This window comes from Hypanus sabinus, chromosome 21 (genome assembly GCF_030144855.1).
Source record: "Hypanus sabinus isolate sHypSab1 chromosome 21, sHypSab1.hap1, whole genome shotgun sequence".
In the NCBI taxonomy this organism is placed as follows: domain Eukaryota; kingdom Metazoa; phylum Chordata; class Chondrichthyes; order Myliobatiformes; family Dasyatidae; genus Hypanus; species Hypanus sabinus.
Genome location: NC_082726.1, coordinates 296,618 through 323,101, shown reverse-complemented (window position 1 = coordinate 323,101; position 26,484 = coordinate 296,618). Strand labels below are relative to the sequence as shown.

General features: G+C 40.3%; 1 protein-coding gene across 2 annotated transcripts in view; it reads right to left on the bottom strand.

Annotated features, from left to right (window-relative positions):
• The window catches only part of otud7a (OTU deubiquitinase 7A), a 290,260-nt gene that overhangs the window by 242,463 nt on the left and 21,313 nt on the right, over window positions 1–26,484 (bottom strand). The window contains exon 2 of one of the 2 annotated variants that reach the window (XM_059945827.1): window positions 13,191–13,298. The exons of the other annotated variant lie outside the window; for it this stretch is intronic. Coding sequence (XP_059801810.1) covers window positions 13,191–13,234 — 44 coding nt within the window. The 5' untranslated portion in view covers window positions 13,235–13,298. The remainder of the gene's footprint in view (window positions 1–13,190; window positions 13,299–26,484) is intronic. 2 annotated transcript variants of the gene reach the window in all.

The following is a 26,484-nucleotide window of genomic DNA, read 5'->3' as shown; positions in this document are numbered from 1 at the left end:
ATGAAAAAAGACAGTGCTGAATGACAGGGACATTGGGACCATGTGTGTCCGTTGTTTCATAGACCCTGGTTAACCCCTTCCATACCAAATGCGACGATTCAGATTAACGAGTTTACAATACACTGCCAGGATAGATCTATAGTCTTTCTCAAAGCAGAGGTGGAAGAGTATGCCTCATGATTAACTCTTCTTGGAGCACAAATATATCAGTGCTGTCCCAATTCTGCTCACCAGACCTGGAATATCTAGCAATTAAGTACTGTCCTTTTTACCTATTGTGGGAGTTCTCCAGGATCATTTTGGCAGCAGTACATATTCCAACTTAGGCCAATATCAATCAGGATTCAGATTATCTGAGCAATGGGATCAATATGCATGAAACACCACATCCTAGCGCCTTCACTATCACTTTGGGAGATTTTAACCAGGCCAGTTTGAAAAAAATCACTAGGCAATTACCATCAACAGATCACTTGCAATACCAGAGGAAACAACACAATGGACCATTGCTACACCATCATCAAGAATGCCTACCATGCTATTCCACTCCCACACTTCCAGAAGTCTGATCACCTGACTTTACTTCTACTCCCTGAGTACAGGCAGAGACTGATGACTGCAGCACCAACAGTGAGGAGCCAGAAGGTACAGACAAGGGAAGCACAGGAGCGTCAACAGGACTGCTTTGAATCAGTGGACTGGACTGTATTCAGAGATTCATCTTCGAACCTGGATGAGTTGTTAGCGACTTTATTAAAATCTGTGCGGATAAATGTGTACCTACAAAGACTTACTGTAAATCCCAAATCAAAAGCTGTGGATGAACCGTAGGTACGTTGTCTGCTGACGGTTAGAACTATGATATTCAAATCTGGCGACCCAGACCTGTACCAGAAAACCAGGTATGATTTGCGCAGGGCTATTTCAAGGGTGAAGAGACAATTTCGAACGAGGTTGGAGGCGACATCGGATGTATGACAACCCTGGCAGGGTTTGCAAGACATGACTTCCTAGAAAGCAAAACTGCATGAATGGCAGTGATGCTTCACTATCAGATTAACTCAATGCTATGCGTTGAAAGGGAGAATATAACTACAGCTGTGAAGATCCCTGCTGCACCTGATGACCCTGTCTCAGAGGCCAATGTTAGGCTGCCTTTAAGGAGAGTGAACCCTCACAAGGCGGAAGGTCCCGATGGAGTACCTGGTAAGGCTCTGAGAACCCATGCCAATCAACTAATGGGGGTACTCAAGGACATTTTCAACCTCTCACTGCTATTGGCAGAAGTTCCCACTCGCTTCAAAAAAGCAACAATTATAGTAGTGCCCAAGAAGAATTAAGTAAGTTGCCTTAATGATTATCACCTGGTAGCACTCACATCTACAGTGATGAAATGCTTTGAGAGGTTAGTCACGACCAGAAGGAACTCCTGCCTCAGCAAGGACCTGGACCCATTGCAAATTGCCTATTGCCACAATAGGTCAAGGGCAGATGCAATCTCAACGGTTCTCCACATGGCTTTAGACCAGCTGGACAACACAAACACTAATTCAGAATGCTATTCATCGACTATTGTTCAGCATTAAATACCATCATTCCCACAATCCTGATTGAGAAGTTGCAGAACCTGGGCTTTTGCACCTCCCTCTGCAATTGGATCCTTGACTTCCCAACCAGAAGACCACAATCTGTGTGGATTGGTGATAACATATCCTCCTCACTGACTATCAACACTGGCTCACATCAGGGGTGCATGGTCAGCCTACTGCTGTACTCTATACACGCATGACTGCGTGGCTAGGCTTAGCTTAAATATCATCTATAAATTTGTTGATGACTCAACCGCAGTTTTTTAAATTAACATATTTCATGACACATGCCGGTGATAATAAACCTGATTCTGATTCTGGTTCATGGGTTAAGATTCTAAATTGGAGAAAGGCCAATCCTGATGGTATCAGAAATGATCCTGCAAGTGTAGATTGTGATAGTCAGTTTTCTGGCAATTGTACTTGGAAATTGGGAGACCTTCAGAAACATAATCTTGACTGTACAAAGCCTGTCAGAATAAAAGGTAAAGATAACAAGCGTTGGGAACCTTAGTTTTCAAGAGTTTTCACCTCCCATTCTATGGGATACTCTGAAGGCTGTTTTAAGAGGGAAAATCATAGCGATATCTTCATATAAGAAAAAGTAAGGAATAAAACATTAGAGGAATTACAAAATAGGTTGAAGGAACTAGGAAAAAAACAGGATACATTGAATTTGGCACAGGATACATTAGAGGAAATTTCAAAAATTAGGAATGAAATTGATAGTTTGGCTACGCAAGGAATCAGGAAAAAATTTCATATTTCTGAAACAGAGACATTATGAAAGTGGATCTAAGTCTATGAAAATACTGGCATGGAAATTGAAAAAAAAGATAGCAGAAAATACAATTCATAGAATTAGTGATCCAAGAACAAAAATGATAAAAAAAAAGCTAAGTGAAATTCAAGGAACTTTTGAAATGTTTTACAAAACTCTGTATTCCAAAGTTCCAGGGGATGCATAACCCAAATTGACACCTTCCTGAATTGTCTGGAGTTACCCACTTTAAGGGAAGAACAAAATAGAACGATGACTGCTGACATAATTGAAGTTGAACTAAAAGCTGAAATTAGTTGGTTTAAATTAAGCGAGTCACTGGGATCAGATGGGTATATGGCAGAGAATTTAAAAATGAGTTAATTCCTGTCTTACTCCCCATACTGAACTGGGCTCTAAAAAAGGGACAAATGCCACCCAGCTGGAAGGAAGCGATAATCTGAGCTATACTGAAAGTAGGCAAGGATAAAATGGAATGTGGGTCATTTAGACCAATATCAGTTCTTAGATTATAGATTATTTACCTCCACCATGGTGAAACGATTAGAAGACTTTCTACTGATACATAACGATCAGACAGGTTTTATACGACAACAACAAACACAAGGCAATATACGAAGGACACTTCACATTATGGATCATATACAAAAAAAAATTAAAGCAATAGTGATAAGCGTGGACGCTGAAAAGGCATTTGATTTGGTTAATTAGAATTTTCTTTACAGAGTTTTACATAGGTTTGGTTTCCATGACACAATTATTAAAATTATGCAGGCACTATATGACAACCCTACTGCTAGGATTAAAATCAATGGATATTTATCAAATAGTTTTACCCTAGAAAGGGGCACAAGACAGGGTTGTGCAAGGTCACCGCTACTCTTCACATTATATCTGGAACCATTAGCTCAATACTTCAGGCGAAATGAAGATATCAGGGGAATTAATACTAAGGGGACAGAGCATAAATTGGGCTGTTACGCTGATGACATTTTGATCTATCTAGGGCAACCAACATATTCTTTACCTAAATTGATGCAATTCTTTGAACAATATAATCAATTATCAGGATACAAGATCAACGTATAAAACCCAATTACTTTCATATAACTATAGCCCACCAAGAGAAAATGGAAGTAGATATCCCTGGGCATGGCAAACAGAGTCTTTCAAATATTTGGGCGTCATTATGCCAAAAGATTTGGCAAAATTATCAGAATGCAACTATCAGCCTATATATAAAAAAAAGATATAACAAGATGACAAGATGGAACCTAATTCCTTTTTTTAGTCTCAGTTCAAAGATTGAATCTATTAAAATGAATATACTGCCCAGCCTATTATATCTCTTTCAGACCTTACCAACAGAGATTAATCAAGATCAATTCAATGAATGGAACAAAATGTTATCAAGATATATTTGGCAAGCTAAAAGGCCTACAGTTTGTCTCAGAACTTTGCAATTAGCCAAGGAAAAGATGGGGCGGGGGGGGGGAATAGGGCCTACCTTCTCTTAGAGATTATTATTTTGCAGCACAGTTGAGAACTGTGATATGTTGGTACAACCCATCATATGACTCTCAATGAAAAAACATTGAGGAGGGCATACATCCCATCCCCATAGACAATTTTGGCTGACAACAACCTACAAAAGTACATAAATACTATTTATAATCCATGGGTGAAATGGACTCTTAAAATATGGAAAACTATTATGAAAGATTATAAACTAGAGGGAGATATTGCAATTGTTAAATGGTGTGCATGTGACTTGGATTTTACACCGAATAAACTGGATGCCAGATTGAAGGACTGAACAGCTGAAGGAATAAGACTTTTATCAGTACTTACTGATGTGACAACATGTTAATAGTGTTATGATCCCAGCCCCCTCCTTTGTGAGATTCGCAAGAGCACCCGTCGGGGGGGGGGGGGGGTCAGTAGACCCAGGAGGAGAGAGAGAGAGAGAGAAATGTGCCGAATTGCACGTTCCACCCGGGATGCAGAATAAGACGACAGCGACTATTGTCTCATGGAGACCACGTGAAAAGCCCTCGGGCAAGGTGGGCTAGTTGAGAGAGAGATTGCATCATCCCAACCTGATTGACACCTGCGACCCCGTGAGGAAGTATAAAGGAGAGTCTCAGGGGGACAGCCCCTTCAGACACACCAAGAAGACACGAGAGAGTGATCCCGCAGCAGCGGGAAGCCATTCTAAAGGAAGCCACATGCGTTAGATTCCGGGATTGGAATTTGTGGCTGGAATCACAGAAAACCGCTTTTAACTAACATCGGGGAGAGGGAACCAACGCTCCCCCGACTTCACGGAAGCTTCATCAAGACCCGGCAAGTTCTTTCTCTTCTCCCCAATCTCTCTCTCTCGGTCGCCCCACGTGAAACCCAGTGATTCTCAAAAGGCTGAGGCCTGCAGACTTCTGAGTGACTTTTATATTTCCAACGGACAATCTATTAACCCCTAGACAACAGTAGAGCTCACTTCTTAATGATGATTATTACTATACCCGCGCTTTAGATTGAGTATTGATGACGTGCATTATCTGAATGTTTGTATTAACCTTACTTTCGTGTCCCTTTATAAATAAAAATGTTTGAAAATAGTGACATCAGACTTCAACGGACTTCTCTATCTTTGCTGGTAAGTTATCCAGTTACGGGATACGTAACAATAGGATGGTTAAAAAATGTAACCAAGGCAAGAACATGTTTCATAGAGCTATTTAGAAAATAATATAATTCAGTTAACGGTAGTAGAATCATTTCAAGCATGTCTAAGGGTTTGTCAAATCTTAAAACACATTCAACATCATACAAAACAAAATGGGAGAAGGAAGAAGGGATAATTATATCTGAGGAAGAATTGTATCAATGGAAGTGTACCAGTTCACAGAAATGGAGGGAGTTTGGATGGAAAAACTTGATAAGATATTTTATTACACCCTCTCAGAAATCCCATTATGATAGTAACCTCCCTGTTTGCTGGAGAAATTGTGGAAATCAAAATGCAAACCATTATCATGTTTTCTGGGAATGCCCCGTTATCAAAGACTATTGGAGCGGGATACACAATGCCCTACAAGACATCTTTAAATGCAAAATACCCTTAGAAAGTGAGACCATATATTTTGGGCATATACCTCAAGAATGGTTGAAAAGAGATAAATATTTAATGAATATACTGCTGGTGGCTGGTAAAAAGACTCTTACTAGGACATGTTTATTACAGGAGAGCCCAACCTTAAATGCATGGATGGAATTTACAATGGACATTTACAAAATGGAAAAGGTAACAGCATCTGTTAATCATAGGTTGGAACAATATGATTCATACTGGGAAAAATGGTTTAACTACATAACGCCTCATAGGCCTGATTTTATCCTAACAAATCAATGAGTATGTTGTAAAACAAAAAGATCACTCCCTACTTGTACATAATTTTCTCCTTTTGCTTGTTCTTTCTTTCCACTCTTTTCTATATATATTATGTGGAGATTTGTGGCATATATGACTATATGATATCATAAATATCTGAAATACATCTTATGGAAATGTTTGTTTGATGATGAACTTCAATAACAAATAAATTAGAAATAAGAACCTAAATACAAGGTGAAGAATTGAAAGGTTGAGCATGGTGGGAGTGAACAATGGGGTTCAGAAAAATAGAGGGCTATGGGTAACCCCAGGTAATTTCTCAGTTAAGGACATGTTAAGCCCACAGCTTTGTGGGCTGAAGGGCCTGTATTGTGCTGTAGGTTTTCAATGTTTCTACATATATTTTAATGCAAGGAGTATTGTTGGAAAGGCAGATGAGCTAGGGCAAGGACCAGCACATGGAATTATAGTATCGTAGCCATTAGTGAGATTTGGTTCCAGGAGGGGCAGGACGGGGAGCTCAATTTTCCAGGTTTTAGATGGGGTAGGAGGGTTTAAATGGGGAGGGGTGACATTACTATTCTGGGAAAATGTACTGCAGTGCTCAATCAGGGCAGTCTGAAGAGCTTATCTAGTGAGAGTTTCTAGGAATAAGAAAGGTATGACCTTTTTAGTGAGATTATATCATAGACCACACAACAGTCTGCGGGATTTAGAGAAATTGCAGACTGTTGCAAGAAACATTAGTTTGGGATACCAGGTGATTTTAAGTTTTCACATATTGGCTGGGCTTCCCATGCTATAAAAGGGCTGGATAGAAAAGTACATACAACACAGACTAGAGAGAATGTGATTCTAATGAGATATGAGATAGGGCCATGAGACAGAAGTTTGTGTGGGGGGAACGCTTTGCATCTAGTGATCATACTGTCACCAGTTTCAAGGTAATTATGGAAAAGGACAGATCTGGTCCTCAGGTTGAGATTCTAAATTGGAGAAAAGCTGATTTTGATCTGGCATGTGTGGATGGGGACAGGTTGTTTTCTGACAAAAGTGTACTTGATAAATGGGAGGCCTTCAAAAGTGAAATTTTGGGGTTTATACATTCTTGACAGCATCAAAGGCAAGGAATACAGGTTTAGGAAACCTTGGTTTTGTAAAGATAGAGGCCCTGGTTAAGAAAAGGAACACAGGAGGTTGATCTAACAAACAAAATGAATGAGAATCCCAAGGGCTTCTGCAGATACTTGGTAATGTGGAGGAGGAGAGGAATCTGGGGGTACATGTCCACAGATCCCTGAAGGTTGCCTCACAGGTAGATTGGGTAGTTAAGAAAGCTTATGGGGTGTTAGCTTTCATAAGTCGAGGGATAGAGTTTAAGAGACACGATGTAATGATGCAGCTCTATAAAACTCTAGTTAGGCCACACTTGGAGTACTATGTCCAGTTCCGGTCGCCTCAGTATAGGAAGGATGTGGAAGCATTGGAAAGGGTACAGAGGAGATTTACCAGGATGCTGCCTGGTTTAGAGAGTATGGATTATGATCAGAGATTAAGGGAGCTAGGGCTTTACTTTTGGAGAGAAGGAGGATGAGAGGAGACATGATAGAGGTGTACAAGATATTAAGAGGAGTAGACAGAGTGGACAGCCAGTGCCTCTTCCCCAGGGCACCACTGCTCAGTACAAGAGGACATGACTTTAAGGTAAGGGGAGGGAAGTTCAAGGGGGATATTAGAGGAAGGCTTTTCACTCAGAGAGTGGTTGGCGCATGGAATGCACTGCCTGAGTCAGCGGTGGAGGCAGATACACTAGTGGAATTTAAGAGACTACTAGATAGGTATATGGAGGAATTTAAGGTGGGGGGTTATATGGGAGGCAGGGTTTAAGGGTCGGCACAACATTGTGGGCCGAAGGGCCTGAAATGTGCTGTACTATTCTACGTTCTATGATATATTTAAAGAGCAAAAGGCAAAACCTGGAGATCAGCAAAAAAGAACAAATGGAGTCAGCATATTGGACATCTGGTCCACTGCTACAACTGTACACTGAAAGAAGCTACTGGATACTCACCATATTATTTAATGTTTGGGCATGAAGCAATGTTGCCTGTTGACCTTTGTTTTGGGAATGGTGGGGAAGATATGCCACAAAGGACGCATCTGACATGAGGGAACTGCAAAAGGCTCATGAACTAGTAGATGTGTCTGCTAACAAGCAGAATCAAGGAAATAAAAAGAGATATGATCAAAAAATTATGTTCTCCCAGTGATGCCTGGAGACAATTCTTATAAAGTTGGGGCTACCAGGGAAGCACAAGTTGGCTAACCGCTGGGTGGCTACACCTTACGTAGTAGACAGTCACATGCCAAACCGACTAGTTTTTTGGGAGAAAGCAGAGGATGGGAATAGATCAAGATTCTCCATCTGAACCACCTTCTAACTCTGGGACAAGAGGTACATGTTTACCCATAGCCTCACATGGACTCTACACATAGTAAGAGGACTCTGTGGCAACATGGGAGAACTGAAGGACCAGCAGTGGAAAGTCTCGGAAGGAAGGGACTTAACCACTGAATGTGGCTCAGACTGAGGATGGGGAAATGGGAGTATGGTATATGCTACCATATGCAAACTCCCAATTATTGATGAAGAGATTCCCAAACCTCCCTGATCTGATAAGGATGAAACAGGGGGATGACTAGCAGAGGACAGGCAGGCTTAAGGCTGGACAATGAAGGGAGACAGGGCTCTAAAGTAACTGGGAATGAAGCTGAGCTCAGCTAAGTGACACAGGGACCTGAGCTGCCACAAGGCATGAGTAATGGACAGGGAGCGACCTCTCCATGTAGACAGGAAAGATCCCAGAAAGGGTCCAAAACTGAAGTAGCAGAAGATAGGATAAGGAGGTCTCAAGAGTCAAAAAACCCCCAGAAAGTCTGGCCTATGTCACATCAGGAGAACAGAGCATTGCACCGATTCCACATCTGAGATACGTCACTACCATTTACTTATTCTGACATCACAAAATTCCTTTGAAAGCTGTTATTATTGAGGGAATGATGAGTTATTTCAAGTCATGAGGATATGACTATTTTGGTGGGGGGGGGGGGCGGTGTGTAACACCCTGGTAAAGGTTTTACTGCTAATGTTGTAAGGCATTTCATGTAATGGTCTTTCTGAAGAAGCAATGTAGCAATGTTTGCGTTACCGTTGGAGATAAAGGATGCTTAGGAATGTGGGCCATCCAATCAAGAGACTGGAACGTGGGAGGGGGAGCTGGAGTTGCAGTTTGATGGCTGACACCAGTGGTAGTTCTTTGTCTTTTGTTTGGCAGGAGATGAAAGAGAGAAAACACTGGAGAGAACCGGTCATAGGATTCGATGAAATGGGGAAACGCGATTCAATGGAGCCCAGGCATGGAGGTCTACCGAAAATCGATGAATATGTCTTTTGGAAGATTTGAGCTCCAACCTGTGCACACTTGACTGTTTAATTATAATGAGCCCTTTTGTTTCCCCCCCCTTTCTTTTCTTTACTAACTTGTTGGTTAACATTCACAAACATATTTCTTTATAATTGTATGCAGTGTGCAATCTGTTATTTCATACTGACTGACAGTAAATCACACAGCATTCACACAAACCGTGGCTTGGGTGGGTGAAACATCCCAATCTCACGGATTTGGCAGGACCAAAGTTGTATACACTTTAGATGTATGAAGCTGCAGAAAGGTGGGTTTCTCACTGCAGAATCCAGTGGCTGTAAGTGAGGGGCTAACAAGCCTCATTTCTAGAGACGCACAGGAATAAAGGGGCTTCACAAGGATGTTGTTGGAACTTGAGGATCTGAGTTATAAGGAAAGTTTAATAGGTTCGGTCTTTATTCCCTGGAATGCAAAAGAGTGAGGGAAGATTTGATCGAGGTATACAAGATTATCGAAGTTTCAAAGATTCATTTTATTATCAAAGTTTGTATGCGGAATACAGCTCTGAGATTCAGCTTTTCCTGATAGCCATGAAATACAGAAAAACCATGCAAATCTTTTCATTCAATGACATCACCCCTCCCCCCACCCCACATGAAAAAGAAACAACTGACAAACCCCAAACTCCCTCAATCCCTCCCTCGGACAAAAACTAACAGATCACCCACCCAGAAAACAGCAGCTAGAACATCAAACCCCTCCCAGGCAAAAGAGAAACAATAACATCAAATCACCAAACCCCTGTCTCACACACAAAAAAAGAGATACCCCACATAGAAAAACACCAAGAACATCAGACCCTAAATCTCCAAACCCTCCCTCACACAAAAAATAATATACTGACCACAAGGACCAAGCTTCAAACCCCCAACCCGCCAAATCAGCAACAAGAAAGAAAACACAGAAGACTGAAGATGACCAATATAAACTACAGTCCACACCAATAATCACATCAAACTCAGAATTTAGAAAAAACCCTCCCTCAGCATCGTGGAGAGCAACTGCTGACCCGTGGGCTCCTCTGCATTCGTTTCGATGCTTAAGTCTTCTTCGATGCATTGATCGGCAAGAAATGGAGTCAATCATGGACCCATGTCCCATTATTGGTCATATCCTCGAGGCACCTCATGCTTGCAGTCCTTTCTTGGATTTTCTTGGGGACAACAGAATGCTAGATCTCAATCGAAATCCAAACTGAGTCACAGGCTCCAACAATTTCCAAATCACAATTAAAATAGAAATAATAAGTAGTTGTAGAAAAATTGAAATAATTTACTATCTGGAAGATGTTGCCCAAGGAATCATTGTTTGGCATCTTGACCGGAAGATAGGGTAAATACAAACATGCTTTTCCCACTGAAGCTGGAAGAGACTACAACAAAGGTTTAATTTTAAATTTTAAGGGCAACATGAGGGAAAACTTCTTCAGTTGGAGGGTGGTAAGAGTGTGGAACAAGCTACCAGTGCAAGTCCTGGAAATTTGGATAGGTAAGATGGATGAGAGAGATATGGAGATCTATGGTCAATGGCACTTAGCAGATTAATGGTTTGCCACAGACTAGATGGACCAAAGCAGCTGTTTCTGTGCCATAGTGTTCTATGACTATGACCGCTGGCATTGGCCCAATCAATGTGATGACAGATCAGCACATAAGAGGGAGACTGAAAATCTGGCTCAGCGTTGCCAGAACAATAACCCCTCACACAAGGATAGGAATTCTAAGGAGATGATTGATTTCAGGAGGGGGAAACCAGAGGTCTGTGAGCCAGTCCTCCTCAGGGAATGAGAGGTGGAGAGAGTCAGCAACTTTAAATTCCTTGGTACTATCATTTCAGAGGATCTGTCTTGGGTCCAGCATGCAAGTGAGCACAGCAGAATTACCTTCTTACAAGTTTGCCAAAGATGAGCTTTTTAATCTAAAACTTTGACAAATTTCTATAAGTGTGTGGTGGAATGGTTACAACATGGCCTGTCATGGAAACACCAATGCCCTTGGATGGAAAAGCCTACAAAAATTAGAGGATACAGCCAGCTCCATCATGGGTCTTGTCCTCTCTACTATTGAGCACATCTACATGAAGAATGAAAGCAGCATCCACTAAACAATCTCCACTGTATTGGTCATGCTCTCTCTGCACTGCTACCGTGAGGAAGGGTGGTACAGGAGCTTCAGAATCTGCATCACCAGGTTCTGGAACAGTTATTACCGCTCAACCATCAGACTTTTAACCAAGAGATAACTTCACTCAACCTCACTTACCCCATCACTGAACAGAACTCATGCAAGAACTCATTTCGTGTTGTTGATATTTGTTTATTATTATTAGTATTTTCTCTCTTTTTGTATTTGCACAGTTTGTATTTATTTTTGCACAATGGTTGTTGTCTGCCCTCTTTAGAGCGCTCTTTCATTAATTCTATTGTGTTTCTTGTATTTACTGTAATTGCCCACAAGATTGTATATGGCAACATATAGGCAACATATACTTAAATAATAAATTTACTTCAAAATTTGAACACTCCAGACTTTTCATCAGAATTTTCCACCACCTGTTCTTCCTCCTCCTTCCTGATCTCACAGGCTTAAAATCTGGAACCAACAGAGAGGATAAGGAGGATTTCTACTTCCGAGTTGAGAAAACCCTAGCCCACACCTTACACAGAAGTTAACTGATTCTCTCTGGTGACTTCTAAAACCAAGGTTAGAATTGATGCAACACTCTTGGCAAGCAGGAGGAAGCAGACAAGATTAACTTCACTGGAGTCATCCTCTTGACAAAATGCTTGGAGCAGGATTTGGAATTAACACCTCTCTTCCACCCCCCCCCCCCCCACCCCAACTAGTGGAATGAGCACAAGGAAGCATGGAAGTGGAACAAATCTCACTAATTAATATGGCCAAAGGAAGGAAAGAACTGGCAACCGAACACAACACGTGTAGCATCTTTGAATGTGATGGGGAGCAGTGTGAAGAGGTGGAATAGTAATATTGATCAAGGATTCCACTGCTGTGGTCATTAGGGAGAAAATTCTAGAAGACCTTTTAAATGAGATCACATGGGTAGTGCTTTGGAGTAAAGAGAGAACAATTACATTCTGGGATGTGTTACAGGCTTCCTAAATAAAGTCAACACATGAACACAAATGCAATAGGAGTAGAACAATAATCCCCTCAACGTTGCCATTCAATAAGAATTAATGTGTGCGTGTGGAGCCTCAGGATGCAGGTGAGGTCTTCAATGAATACCCCTTATTATTTATATAATTGTGGTGACCCACTCTCCAGCACACTCAAACCGGCTCACAAAATGGCGCACGCTGGCAGAGAGTTCGGCCCCAAAAAGGGCGCCAGGCCTTCTTCACCAGCAAGGGGAAAAGCCCGCACACGGGAAGGGACTGTGAATTCAGCATTCCCTACAGCATTCAGCCCGGGGAGGGCGGAAACGGGAAGGCTGCGAAGTTTGAATAAATCTTTTACGCAACTGCGACTCACCTTCTGTGTGTCGTTATTCCAGCACTGTGCGTAGCACACCACTAAAATTGGTGACCCCGACGGCCCAAACGATATTTGGACCGAAGATGAACGACACCGCATCTGTTCATGCAGTTTCGTTAAAACTGCCAAGCTTCTGGACCTCACCTATGATTCCAATAAACAGAAGCCCAATTCCACATTCGGCAGATAACCTCGGATTCTACACGTTACTACTACGTGGTGAGCTCCCTCGACCAGGAGACAGCTGCGCAGGTTGAGGAGTTCATACAGTTGCCCCCGGAGGATGGCAAATACACAGCATTCAAAGTCCTGCTCATAAGGACTTTTGGACTCTCATGGCGCGAGCGAGCTGCCCTCTTACTGCACCTGGATGGTTTGGGAGACAGGCTGCCATCAGCATTAATGAACAAGATGTTGGCCCTGGCTGAAGGACATAAGCCCTACCTCATGTTTGAGCAGGCGTTCCTAGAGTGGTTGCCCGAGGACATATGCCTGCTGCTGTCCAACGCGGATTTCAGCGACCCCCAGAAGGTGACGGCCCAGGCAGCTGTGCTGTGGAAAGCCAAGAAGGAGAGTGGGGCATCCGTCTCACAGATCACCAAGCCACGCGCCCAAAAGACCAGACCAGGCCTGGCAGCAGAGCCCACCAAACCCCAGAGGCAAGAGTGCAGAGGCCAATGAACAATGGTGCTTCTACCACCAGCAGTGGGGCACAGAAGCCTGCCACTGTAGCCCACCCTGCAACTTCCCAGGAAATGCCAGGGCCAGCCGCCGCTGATGGCTACAGCGGCTGGCCATCAGGATAGCCTCCTGTATGTCTGGGACAAACAGTCGGGGCGCCGCTTTTTGGGTGACACCGGAGCCGGGATCAGCGTCTTACCTCCGACAAGTTATGACACCCGCAACAGAGAACTGGGACCCACCCTGAGGGCCGCAAATGGCAGGACAATATGGACCTATGGCACCCGCACGGTGCGGCTACAGTTTGGCTCCAGCCAGTTCAGGTGGGACTTCACACTGGCCGCCGTGGCCCAACTACTCCTTTCTTTTCTTTTTCAATCTTTTTATTGAGTTTCATATATATATTAAAAAAACATAACATAATAATGAATAGGTTATGAATACAATAGACTTGAAATTGCATTGGTAATAAGATAATAATATCCTATTAAACATCAACAGAAAAAAGTACATTAATCAATCAAGTCTATGTAACTATATATGAAAAAAAACAAAAATAATCATCAAAAGAGAAAAAAAATTGAAAATATGTACAAGAAAATATATATTGAAAAAAAAAACACTAAACTAAACTAACATGGACAATAATAACAGTTTATAAGTATATGATAGTGTCAAAAAAACTTCGGAACTCCATACCTGAACAAGAATAAACAGACAGAAGGTCTGGAAAAGGTCAGATTAATTCATATGAAAATGTCGAATAAACGGTCCCCAAGTTTCTTCAAATTTGATTGATGAGTCAAAAATAGTGCTTCTAATTTTTTCCAAACTTAGATATGAAATAGTTTGGGAAAACCACTGAGACGTGGTAGGAGGATTTACTTCTTTCCAGTTTTGTAATATGGACCTTCTGGCCATTAATGTTACAAAAGCAATCATTCGTCTGATTGAAGGGGAAAACTGAATACCATCCTCATTTGGTATACCAAAAATTGCAGTAATAAAATGAGGTTGTAAATCAATATTCCAAATTGAGGAAATGGTAACAAATATGTCCTTCCAATAGTTATGTAAAGTGGGACGTGACCAAAACATGTGGGTCAATGAAGCCACTTCTAGATGACACCTGTCACATTGAGGGTTAATATAAGAGTAGAATCGAGAAAGCTTATCTTTAGACAGATAAGCTCTATGTACAATTTTAAATTGTATTAAAGCATGTTTAGCACATATAGAAGAGGAATTAACCATTTGTAAAATTTTTTCCCATTTATCTGTTGATATATTATATCGAAGTTCTTTTTCCCATTCTTGTTTAAATCTATCTGATATTTCTGGTTGTATCTTCATAATCATATTATAAATAAAAGCTACTAATCCCTTCTGACAAGGATTTAAGGTAAAAATCAAATCTGAGAAATCCGTTGAAGTTGAATTGGGAAAAGATGGTAGAACTTTATGTAAGAAATTTCTGATTTGTAGATATCTGAAAAAATTAGATTTAGGTAATTTAAATTTGTTGGAAAATTGGTCAAAGGACATCAAAGTACCTTCAAAAAAAAGATCACGAAAACATTTTATACCTTTCCTTTTCCATATGCTAAAAGCTTGATCTGTCAAGGAAGGTTTGAAAAAAAAATTAAGTAAGATAGGGCTATCAAGAACAAAGTTTTTCAGAGTAAAAAACTTACGAAATTGAAACCAAATTCTAAAATGTATGTTTGATAACAGGATTAGATATCTGTTTATTGAATTTATCTAAATCAACAGGAAGAAAAGAACCAAGAACAGAGAATAGAGAATATCCTTTTACCTCATTGCATTCCAAATTTACCCACTACAGGCACAATGGTGAATCCAAGTCTAATTTCCAATACATTAGGTTACGAATATTATTCACACAGTAGTAAAATCTAAAGTTAGGTAAAGCTAAACCACCATCTTTTTTAGATTTTTGTAATTGCTTTTTACTTAACCTGGGGTTTTTATTTTGCCACACAAATGAGGACATTTTTGAATCAATGTTATCAAAAAAAGATTTAGGAATAAAAATTGGTAAGGCTTGAAATAAGTATAAAAATTTCGGTAAAATCATCATTTTAATAGCATTAATCCGACCAATTAATGATAGGAATAAGGGAGACCATCTTGTAGTAAGTTGTTGAATTTGATGAAGCACAGGTAAAAAATTCAGTCTAAATAAATCTTTATATTTCTTGGTAATTTTTATACCTAAATAGATAAAGTTATCAGTAACAACTTTAAATGGTATCCTGTCATTCAATAAAGTTTGTGCGTTTAAGGGAAATAATTCACTCTTATCAAAGTTTAATTTATAACCAGAAAAGCTACCAAATTGAGCCAACAAGGATAAAATAGCGGGAATAGACCTGTCAGGATCAGAAATATATAACAGCAAGTCATCAGCATAAAGTGATAATTTGTATAACTTCTCATTACGGGTAATACCAAAAATATTAGGAGATTCACGAATAGCAATGGCTAAAGGTTCTAATGCGATATTAAATAATAAAGGACTTAAGGGACAGCCTTGTCTCGTACCACGAGATAATTGAAAAAAAGAGGATCTATAATTATTTGTAAGAACAGAAGCAACAGGTTTATAATATATTAATTTAATCCATGTTATGAAGTTGGGACTAAAATTAAAATTTCTCAATGTATTAAATAAGTATGTCCATTCAACTCTATCAAAAGCTTTTTCGGCATCTAATGAGATAACACATTCTGGGATTGTGGGTGATGAAGTATAAATTATATTAATCAATTTTCTAACATTAAAAAAGGAATACCGATTCCTAATGAAACCAGTTTGATCTTCTGAAATAATCTGTGATAGTACCTTTTCTAATCTAATGGCTAAAATTTTTGTAAGAATCTTAGAGTCTACATTTAATAATGATATAGGGCGTTAAGATGCGCATAAAGTAGGATCTTTATCTTTTTTAAGAATTAGAGAGATAGTAGCTTCATAAAAAGATTGAGGTAATCTCTTCTTAGCAAATGCATCATTAAAGATTTCACATAACCAAGGGGAAAGCAAAGAAGAAAAAGTTTTTAAAAATTCTACAACATAACCATCAGGGCCAGGAGCTTTCCCTGAATTCATTGATGAGATAGCCTCTCCTATTTCGGCCATAGAGATAGGAGCATCTAACAAGCTACAATCTTCATCTATCAGTTTAGGAATATTCAAATTGTTAAAAAAATTATCCATCATGGACAGGTCACCATCAAATTCTGATTGATATAAAGATTTATAAAAATCTTGAAAAGTGTTATTGATTTCTTTATGATCAGTAGTTAAATTACCATCTTGTTTACGAATTTTAATAATTTGTCGCTTAGTCGAAATAGCTTTTAATTGATTAGCTAACAGTTTACCAGTTCGATCACTATGAATATAGAATTGAGCCCTGGTCCTAATTAATTGATTTACAATTGAAGAAGATAATAGTAAACTATGTTCCATTTGAAGCTCAACTCTCTTCTTATAAAGTTCTTTGGTAGGAGTCACGGAATAAATCTTATCAATTTCCTTAATTTTATCCACTAATAAAGCAATATCTAAATATCTTTGTTTTCTTTTACCAATGGAATATGAGATAATTTGTCCACGGATAAAAGCAAAAGAATCCCAAAGTATTCCTCGGTCAATTTCTTCAGTATAGTTTGTTGAGAAAAACAAGTCAATTTGCTGTTTTATGTAGGTGATAAATTCTGGGTCTTGAAGTAAAATAGCGTTAAGTCTCCAAGATCTAATGTTATTGGAAAAGCCCGAAATCTTAATAGATAACTTCAAAGGTGCATGATCCAAAATAGTAATAGAATCATATTTACAATCAATAACATCCGTTAATAACCGATGATCAATAAGAAAATAGTCAATTCTAGAATAGCTATGATATACATGTGAAAAAAATGAAAATTCTTTATCTTTAGGGTTCAAAAACCGCCATATTTCAGTAATTCCCGAATCAACCATAAAAGAATTAATATTCCGAAGAGTTCAGATAGGTTTAGATCTATCCATCGAAGGATTCAAACAACAATTAAAATCTCCACCCATTATCAACATATATTCATTTAGATTAGGAAGGGAAGTAAATAAACGTTTAAAAAATTCAGGGCAGTCAAAGTTTGGAGCATAAATATTAACTAGAACCACTTTTCGATTAAAAAGTGAACCAGTTATCAACAAAAATCTGCCCTGTGGATCAGAAATAGTTTCATGATGTGTAAACAAAATTGAGGGGTCTATAAAAATAGACACACCCCTAATTTTGGCAGTACAATTCGAGTGAAATTGTTGACCCTTCCAGAACCTAAAAAAACGCTGATTATCCTCCCTCCTAATATGGGTCTCCTGTGCAAAAATAATATTAGCGTTCAATCTATGGAATACTTTAAATATTTTTTTACGTTTAATCGGATGATTTAAACCATTAGTATTCCAAGAGATAAAGTTAATAGATTTATCCATCATGCCAATATTAGTTGTGTATATCATAAAAGGTTAAAAAGACACATAACCCATAATTCAGGAAGAAGGAAAATTGATTCAGGAGCAACCGGAGAACATGACACCTTAACAGTATTAATAATTTAAAGTCGGCCCATAGACTAAAAGCAAAAAAATAAAAAGCAAGAACGTGGAAAAAGATCCCTACCCCCTCCCCCCACCTTTTGAAAGAAAGCCAAGTGGCAGGCGCATAATCTAATACTAACATTACCCCCATTTCAAGATGGCAGCTCCATAAAAAGATTTTACAAAACTATGTAACACCCAGATTTAAATATAGGGTTGCAAAAAAATATATATATCAGTCAAAATGAAAAAACTAATACAATAAAACAAACAATCATTAATAAAAAAAAGTATAAACATTAAAATTTGAAAGTGTAATATACCTTTAAAAAAAAATTCCATATTCAAATACAAGAAAGATGACGTTTCAAAAGCAAAGGCTTATGGGAAGAAGAAACGACATTTTGAAAAGCCATATTACTAAATACAAATGTAAGTTCAGCAATCTATTAAAAGAAATTTAATAAAAAAATTATCAAAATAGGATTAAAAAAAAGATTTAATAGACACTACAATATATAAAAAAAAGACCAAAAAATCCAAAACATTCGTCCCATTTCTAAGTACAGGCAAACAAATAAATGCTTACAGAAAACAAAGTCTTACGGGAAAAAGAAACGACATCTTGAAAAAAAAAATCATTATTACAAAATATAAACGTGTATATCCGAAACAGAAAAAAGAATAAAAAAAAGATATTATAAAAATTAAAAAGAGCATCTATAAACAATGATGATAGTAAAAAAAAAGAACCAGACCCGTAGATCAGGATAAGAAGTTATAACCCAGCTTCATAGGTTAAAACTTAAAATGAAATGGCATCCTCTCTCCGAAAAATCTTCAACTTAACACATAATTCAAGTTGCACTAGTAGATCGATATTCTTCAACAAATTTCTTCACTTCTTCCGGAGTGTTAAAAAATTGCTGACTGTTGTCGTTCAGCGTAATTCTAAGCTTCGCTGGATACATTAAAGCTTGTTTAAGTCCAATCGAATGAATCTCTGCCATCACTGGTTTAAAGGCGATTCTCGCCCTCATTACTTCGAACGAATAATCTTCAACAATTCAAAATGTGTTGGTGTTGTAAGAAATCATACCTTTTTTACGAGCTAATCGAATTAAAAGCTCTTTCTCCCGAGGATAATGAAGGCGAACAATCACCGCTTGTGGTTTACCAGACACAGCCGAAAATCTCGCAACTCTGTGAGCGCGGTCGATAACAGGTTTAGCTTGCAAACCTTCACCACCGAAAATTTCCCACAGTAATTTAGAGAAAAATTCAGTTAAATCACCGGACTCAACTTTTTCGGGAAACTTTTTCGCAAGTTCTGTCTGCGAGATCGGTTTTCAAGATCAGTAATTTTAAACTTATACTGATCTACTGTTTTATCTTCTTGTCCAGCGCTTCAATTGTACGTACTTTTTCACAAATTAATTTTTCAAGAGTCGTGAACTTATCTTCATGCCGCTGAATATCCGATGCCTGCGATTGAAGCTTATTATCAAGCGATCTAACAACTCCTTCAAGTTCAGACATTTTCGTGGTAAGCTTGTTTTCCAAACTTGCCAGTTTACTTTCCAAACTTGTTGCTTTACTTTCCATTTTACTTTCCAGCTTGCTTTCCAAACTTGCAAGTTTAGCATCCAGAAGATTAGAAATTGCGTCGATAGATAAAGGCTCCTTAGACGATTTCTTGCTTGTAGCCATTTTAAGTTTGACAAAATTAGATCAAATATAGTTTTAGGAAAAAAAAAGTTAATCGAAAGTATCAACTCATATGATTAAATTCGAAAAGATTTGATTAAAGGGTGATTATAGTTGAAAAAATGAAGAGCGCCTAAAAGGCAGATGTTTACGTCTCCACCTTGAAACTCCAGCCCCCCAACTACTCCTGGGGGCAGATTTTTTGCAAGCTCACAGCCTGCTGGTCAACCTGCAAGGGAAAAGACTAGTCCACGCCAGGACTTTTCAAACTTTCTCCCTGGGTGAAGCCAAGTTGCCAGCCCCACACCTGGACTCCATCACGCTGTCTGACAACGACTTCACCAGAGTCCTGGCGGACTTCCCATCAGTTCTGGGACCACAGTTCACAACAGCCATGCCCAGACACACAGTAAACACCACATCCCAACCCAGGGACTACCCCTCCACGCCCGTGCTTGAAGGCTTCCCCCGGACAAGCTCTGACTGGCGAAGGAGGAGTTCAAGAGGATGGAGGAATTGGGGATCATACGGCGGTCCGACAGCCCATGGGCCTCCCCCCTGCACATGGTGCCCAAAGCAATAGGGGGCTGGAGACCATGCGGCGACTACCGCAGACTGAACGAGGCTACAACACTGGACCACTACCCTGTGCCACACGTTCAGGACTTTGCAGCAAACCTGCATGGCGCAAGGATCTTTTCCAAGGTAGACCTCATCCGGGGATATCATCAAATCCCATTGCATTCAGACAACATCCCCAAAACAGAACTCATCACTGAGTTCGGCCTTTTCGAATTCCTCCGAATGCCGTTCGGCCTAAAGAATGCCGCACAGACATTCCAGCGGTTAATGGACGCGGTGGGTCACAACCTGGACTTTGCATTCATCTCGGTCCTGACGAAGGGTCTTGGCCCGAAACGCCGACAGTGCTTCTCCCTATAGATGCTGCCTAGCCTGCTGTGTTCTACCAGCATTTTGTGTGTGTTGTTGTTTGAATTTCCAGCATCTGCAGATTTCCTCGTGTTTGCTCTTTGCATTCATCTATTTGGACGACATCCTCATAGCCAGCAGTAGATGTCAGGAGCATCCGTCCCACCTCCGTCAACTCTACGCCCAACTGACTGAATACGGCCTAACAATCAACCCGGCCAAGTGCCAGTTCGGACTCGACACCATTGACTTCCTGGGCCACAGGATTACTTAAGACAGGGCAACCCCTCTGCCACTTCCCCTCAAAGGCCTGCAGGAATTTGTGGGTCTGGTGAATTTCTACCACAATTCCCTCCCCTCAGCAGCCCGAATCATGCTGATGTTGGGTAAGGGCAAGGACATTACCTGGGACGAAAACCAAAGAAGCCTCGGCAAACGCCGTGATGCTAGTACACCCCAGAACAGATGTCCCTACTGCCCTCACAGTGGACACATCCAACACAGCAGTCAATGGAGTGCTGGAACAACTCATCCAGGGTCACTGGCAACCCCTGGTGTTCTTCAGCAAACACCTACGACTACCCAAACTCAAATACAGTGCTTTCGACCGGGAGCTGTTGGCAATCCAGCAATCTGGCAATCCAGCATTTCAGGTACTTCTTAGAAGGTAGGCCCTTCACCACATTCACGGACAACAAACCGCCTACCTTTGCGTTCACAAAGGCGTCCGATCCCTGGTCGTCCCACCAGCAGCGACATCCGTCCTACATCTCCGAATACACGATGGACATCCAGCATGTCTTGGGAAAGGACGACGTCATGGCGGACGCACTATCCAGACCTACCATCCAGGCTCTGTCCCAGGGGGTGGACTAGGCAGTGCTGGTGGAGGCGCAGCAGGCAGACGATGAGATCCCTAGTTACAGGACTGCAGTCTCTGGTTTGCAGCTCCAAGACTTCCCCGTTGGCCCAGGTGAGAGGACCCTACTGTGTGACGTAGCTACCGGACAACCTTGCCCCATTGTCCTGGCAGCCTGGCGGTGGCAAGTTTTCAATTCTATTCACAACTTAGCGCACCCCTCTATCAGTACAACCGTCTGGATGGTCTCCAACAGGTTCATTTGGCACAGACTCCACAAGCAGGTCAGTGAATGGGCCAAAAAGTGCATGCAGTGCCAAATAGCCAAGGTGCAGCGGCACACCAAAGCCCTGCTGCAGCAGTTCCACCCCACCCACCGGCGTTTTGACCACATTCATGTAGATAACGTAGGGCCCCTGCCAGTGTCGTGAGGAGCGTGGTACCTCGTAACTATCGTAGACCGATTCACAAGATGGCCAGAGGCAGTCCCGTTCACCGACACCACCTCCGAATCCTGCACCAGAGCACTAATTGCAACCTGGGTATCTCACTTTGGTGTACCGGCCCACATTACCTCCAACAGAGGCACCCAGTTCACCTCCAGCCTGTGGTCAGCTATGGCCAGCCTTTTGGGAACACAGCTACACCACACAACTGCCTACCACCCACAATCGAAAGGACTAGTGGAGTGTTTCCACCGTCACTTGAAGTCAGCTCTCATGGCCCACCTGAAAGGGACTAACTGGGCGGATGAACTTCCCTGGGTCCTGCTCGGAATCTGCACGGCGCTCAAAGAGGATCTGCACACTTTGTTGGCCGAGTGGGTGTACAGAGCTCCCCTGGTCGCCTCAGGAGAGTTCACACCAGCCCCAAGGGGGCAAGAGGAAGAACCCGCAGCAGTCCTGGACAGAGTACGTGAGAGGCTCGGTAACCTGGCCCCCAGACCCACTTCACAGCACGGACAGAGTCCGACCTGTGTACCCAAAGACCTGCAGCACTGAGTTTGTTTTTGTACGATGGGGCGGACATTGGGCACCGCTGCAGCGAACGTACGAGGGGCCGTTTAAGGTGATCAGGAACAACAGGTCCACGTTCGTGCTGGACATTGGGGGGGAAAGAGGAGGTTTTCACAGTGGACCAACTCAAACCAGCCCATCTGGATGGCGCAGCCGGTCGGAGCTCAGGCACCGCAGGACAGAGGCAGACCTCCCAAACAGAGGCTGACTCAGACTGTGGACATTGGGGGGTGTATCACCAGTTCTGGAGGGGGGTTATGTGGTGATCCACTTTCCAGTGCACTCAAACCGGCTCACAAAATGGCGCGCGCCAGCAGAGAGGCCGGCCCCAAAAAGGGTGCCAGGCCTTCTTCACCAGCAAGGGGTGAAGCAAGGGGCCCTAATGCGCCCCATACAGTATTCCCGCCCGGGGAGGGCGGAAACGGGACGGCTTAAAAGCAAGGCCACGAAGTTTGAATAAATCTTTTACGCAACTGCAAATCACCATCTGCGTGTCGTTATTCCAGCGCTGTGTGTAGCACACCGCTACAACATTGTCTTTCTGCTGGATGCATTATGCAAAAATTAAATGGACCATCTGGATTCAAGCCCTCATCTGGTAGACTTGTAGATGCAAAACAAACTAAAAAAAAAATAATTGGAACATCTTAACCCAGTTGTCTAATACCATATTAGCAACATAATCTTACTCAGAATAGCAAACATTTGACGCAAAAAAATCCTCGGTAAGCCAGTAGCAAGGACATTTATATATCCAGTTACAAGAAAACTTCAGCAAGTAGACATTACTCTAAATTTAACCTAGCCACAGTCCAGCTAACTTTTCATCCATTGACATTTACAACAAAATAAACCATTCTGAGCCATTGAGCCAGTTGAGGAAAAGAATGTGGACAACTGCATCTTTCAGGTTTGCAAAGAAAGAAAATCAACACAAGAAATTAAGATAGTTTGTGTAGTCAAAATCCAAGGTACAGTGACCATAAACAGTAATGTAAAATCATGGAAAACTCAAGCAGTCTAAATTCTGAAATCTTGTGGGCTCATAACTAAATATAACACAACAGTTCATCTTGAGAGACGGTCATACTTTTCTGAAGTTATTAATGACAGTGCAGGTAATCCAAGAATATTGTTTTCATCTATTGATCACCCATTGATATGGCTGTTGAGAGAATCTGAGGCAAAAAATGAATTTTGCTGCATGTTTTTTTTACAAAATATGGAATATATGCAGACCTCAATAATAAATCTTGTTGAACCTCAACCAGCTCAACACTGTGAACTAAACTCCTTTACTAAATCAAGGTTACCAGATGTTTGAGAAATAATTACTCAGCTAAATTACTCACTTATTCACATAATAATTACTCACTTGTGTTCTTGGTCCTTATCCCACAGGCTTTTTGAAAGAAGTTTCTGACATACAACAGCATATCCAGCATAGTTAATTCCTCTCTAGTTTCAGATATTTTTCTGGACTCCTCAAAAACTACAGTAGTTAAACCCCTGCTTAAGAAAAATGATCTAGACTGTGTGTTTTGGACAATTTCAGACCTATTTTCAACTTGCTCCAAGTAAAATTTTAGAAAAAGTAGGTTTTCAACAATTAAATGATTACTTCAATAAAAATCCTATTCTTGTTAACTACCAGTCAGGTTTTAGATTAAATCATAGTACAGAAACGGCATTCCTTAAAGTAGTTAATGGTTTACAGCTTAATGCCAACACAGATAACATACTGTTTCATACTGGTTTGAGCGCAGCATTTGGTACCATAGACACAACACTCTCATAAACCACCAGAGTCAATGGGTAGGTCTGTCTGGTACTGTCTTAAACTGGTTTCAATCTTATAAAACAGGAAGGAGTGTGCATTCAAAGTCCATAATATTGTGTTTGGTGTGCCACAGCAGACCCATAGCCTATTGATGTCTCACTCTACATGCTCTCATTAGGTCAGATTATTTCAAGACAAAAGGTGAATTACCACAACTATGCAGACGACACACATAATTTGCCTATTACACCAGATGACCAAGGCTTTAAACCTTATGGTCCAGTGTCTTACTAACATTACAGAATGGATGAGTTCAAATTTCCTTAAAGTAAATAAGAACAAATTTTTGTTATTGATAGCAACACAAACTGTGGGAATCTAAGAAATAAACTTGATCACATAGCCTTACAGATCAAGCCAGGAGTAAAGAACTTGGGCATTGTTATTGACTCAGCTAAATTTCAGATCATATATTAACCATATTACTAAGTTGGAGTACCTTTATTTAAGGAACATTGCAAGAGTTCAATTTCAAGATGGAGAAAAATTGATACACGTTTTTGATTTTAGTCGATTAGCCTACTGTAATGAATTCTTTTCAGGACTGCCCAAGATAGATATACAGTAGCTTGTTCAAGATGAGGCAGCAATAATCTTAAACAAAAAAAGAAAATCTGAGCTTTTTTATACTGTCAGGCTGTGCCCTTCAGGAACAATTTTAAGATACTCTTAATTGTTTACAAGGCTCTGAATAATATAGCTCTTCCATATATTTTTGAGTGTATCTATCCCCTAATTGTAATCTTATATGTGCAAATACTGATTTGCTGAGTGTTCCTAGAGACAACTGGTGATGTGGCCTTTTGCTCTTATGCATCAAAAATCTGGAATACTCAACTGACTGAGATATGCCAGGTTAGTACTAGAACATTTCAAAAAAACTTCTTTAATTTGGCCTAATTATAGGGCTACTTAATACCTGTTGATCAGAATCAGAACGTTACATTTATATAATTTGGTATATTCAATTACATCTTATTCTACATAATGTTTGTCTTTATGATTTTTAGTTTTGTCAAGTACTTTTACTACTGTATTAATTTATCTTTACAATTTACATAAAGCACTTTGAGTCAGCTCAATGTATAAAAGGTGTTATAGAAATAAATTTATCATTAATAAGGAAAGTTTGTTGTTACAGACTTAAGAGTATATTGCCATAGATTTCTATTCAGAGCTCGCTTTGACATCAAAAGAAATATTTCCTTTTTTCAATGGTAAAAAATTAGGTCAGCATCAGTTGATATTTTAACTTCAATCATAGCTTAACTGAAGAAAAGGCATCTCCACCTTAAACAACAGATTAGAATTATATAAAACTTCTCCCATTTTATTTTATTCTGAAAACCCACAGACACTACTTCACCTGTTCCTAAAATGTACAAACATAACTATTTCAGATGTCAATGACAAGGACCTGGGCAAGAAGGCTCACAATTCCCTGAAAACAGTAACATAATTATACAGAGCAATGTGGAGGCATTCACATGCTTGACTATCACAGGCCAAGGCATTAAGTATAGAAGTTGGGATGTCATGTTACATTTGTACAGAACATTGGTCAGGCCTTAGTTGCATTTGCTGAGTTTCCTGCCTCCTTTCCAACCATTCTGCATGTACTACAGAACAGATATCAGTGTAAACCTGGTGTAAACAAGGCTTCTTCAGTGCCCCCCCCTCTTTTTTCAATGGGAATGGTGTTAATTTTCAGAACTAACAGGAGGTTCCACGAGTAAAAGTTCCCAGCAAAATTCTGGAAAACATGGACCACTTCTTAGATGTCAAGAACCATATCATCAAAAGGCATTGTTATTGACTCTATTGCCCAATGATAAAATTTACCACTGCATTTGAAATCAGATCAAACTTGATTCAAAATTCTTGGCCTACCTGGCAACTGAGATCCCAGTCCTCTTTCTCTTTCTGAGACATGAACTGCTTCTAAAAGTATGAAAAAAACCACCACAATTTTTTACTCCAGAAAATCTTTCAAATTCTTTGAAAGGATATGAAAACTAATATACTCCAGGCCAACACAAGCACTAAACCCCTAATTATTTAATCATCTGTTAGGCTGGTTACATTGCTCATAT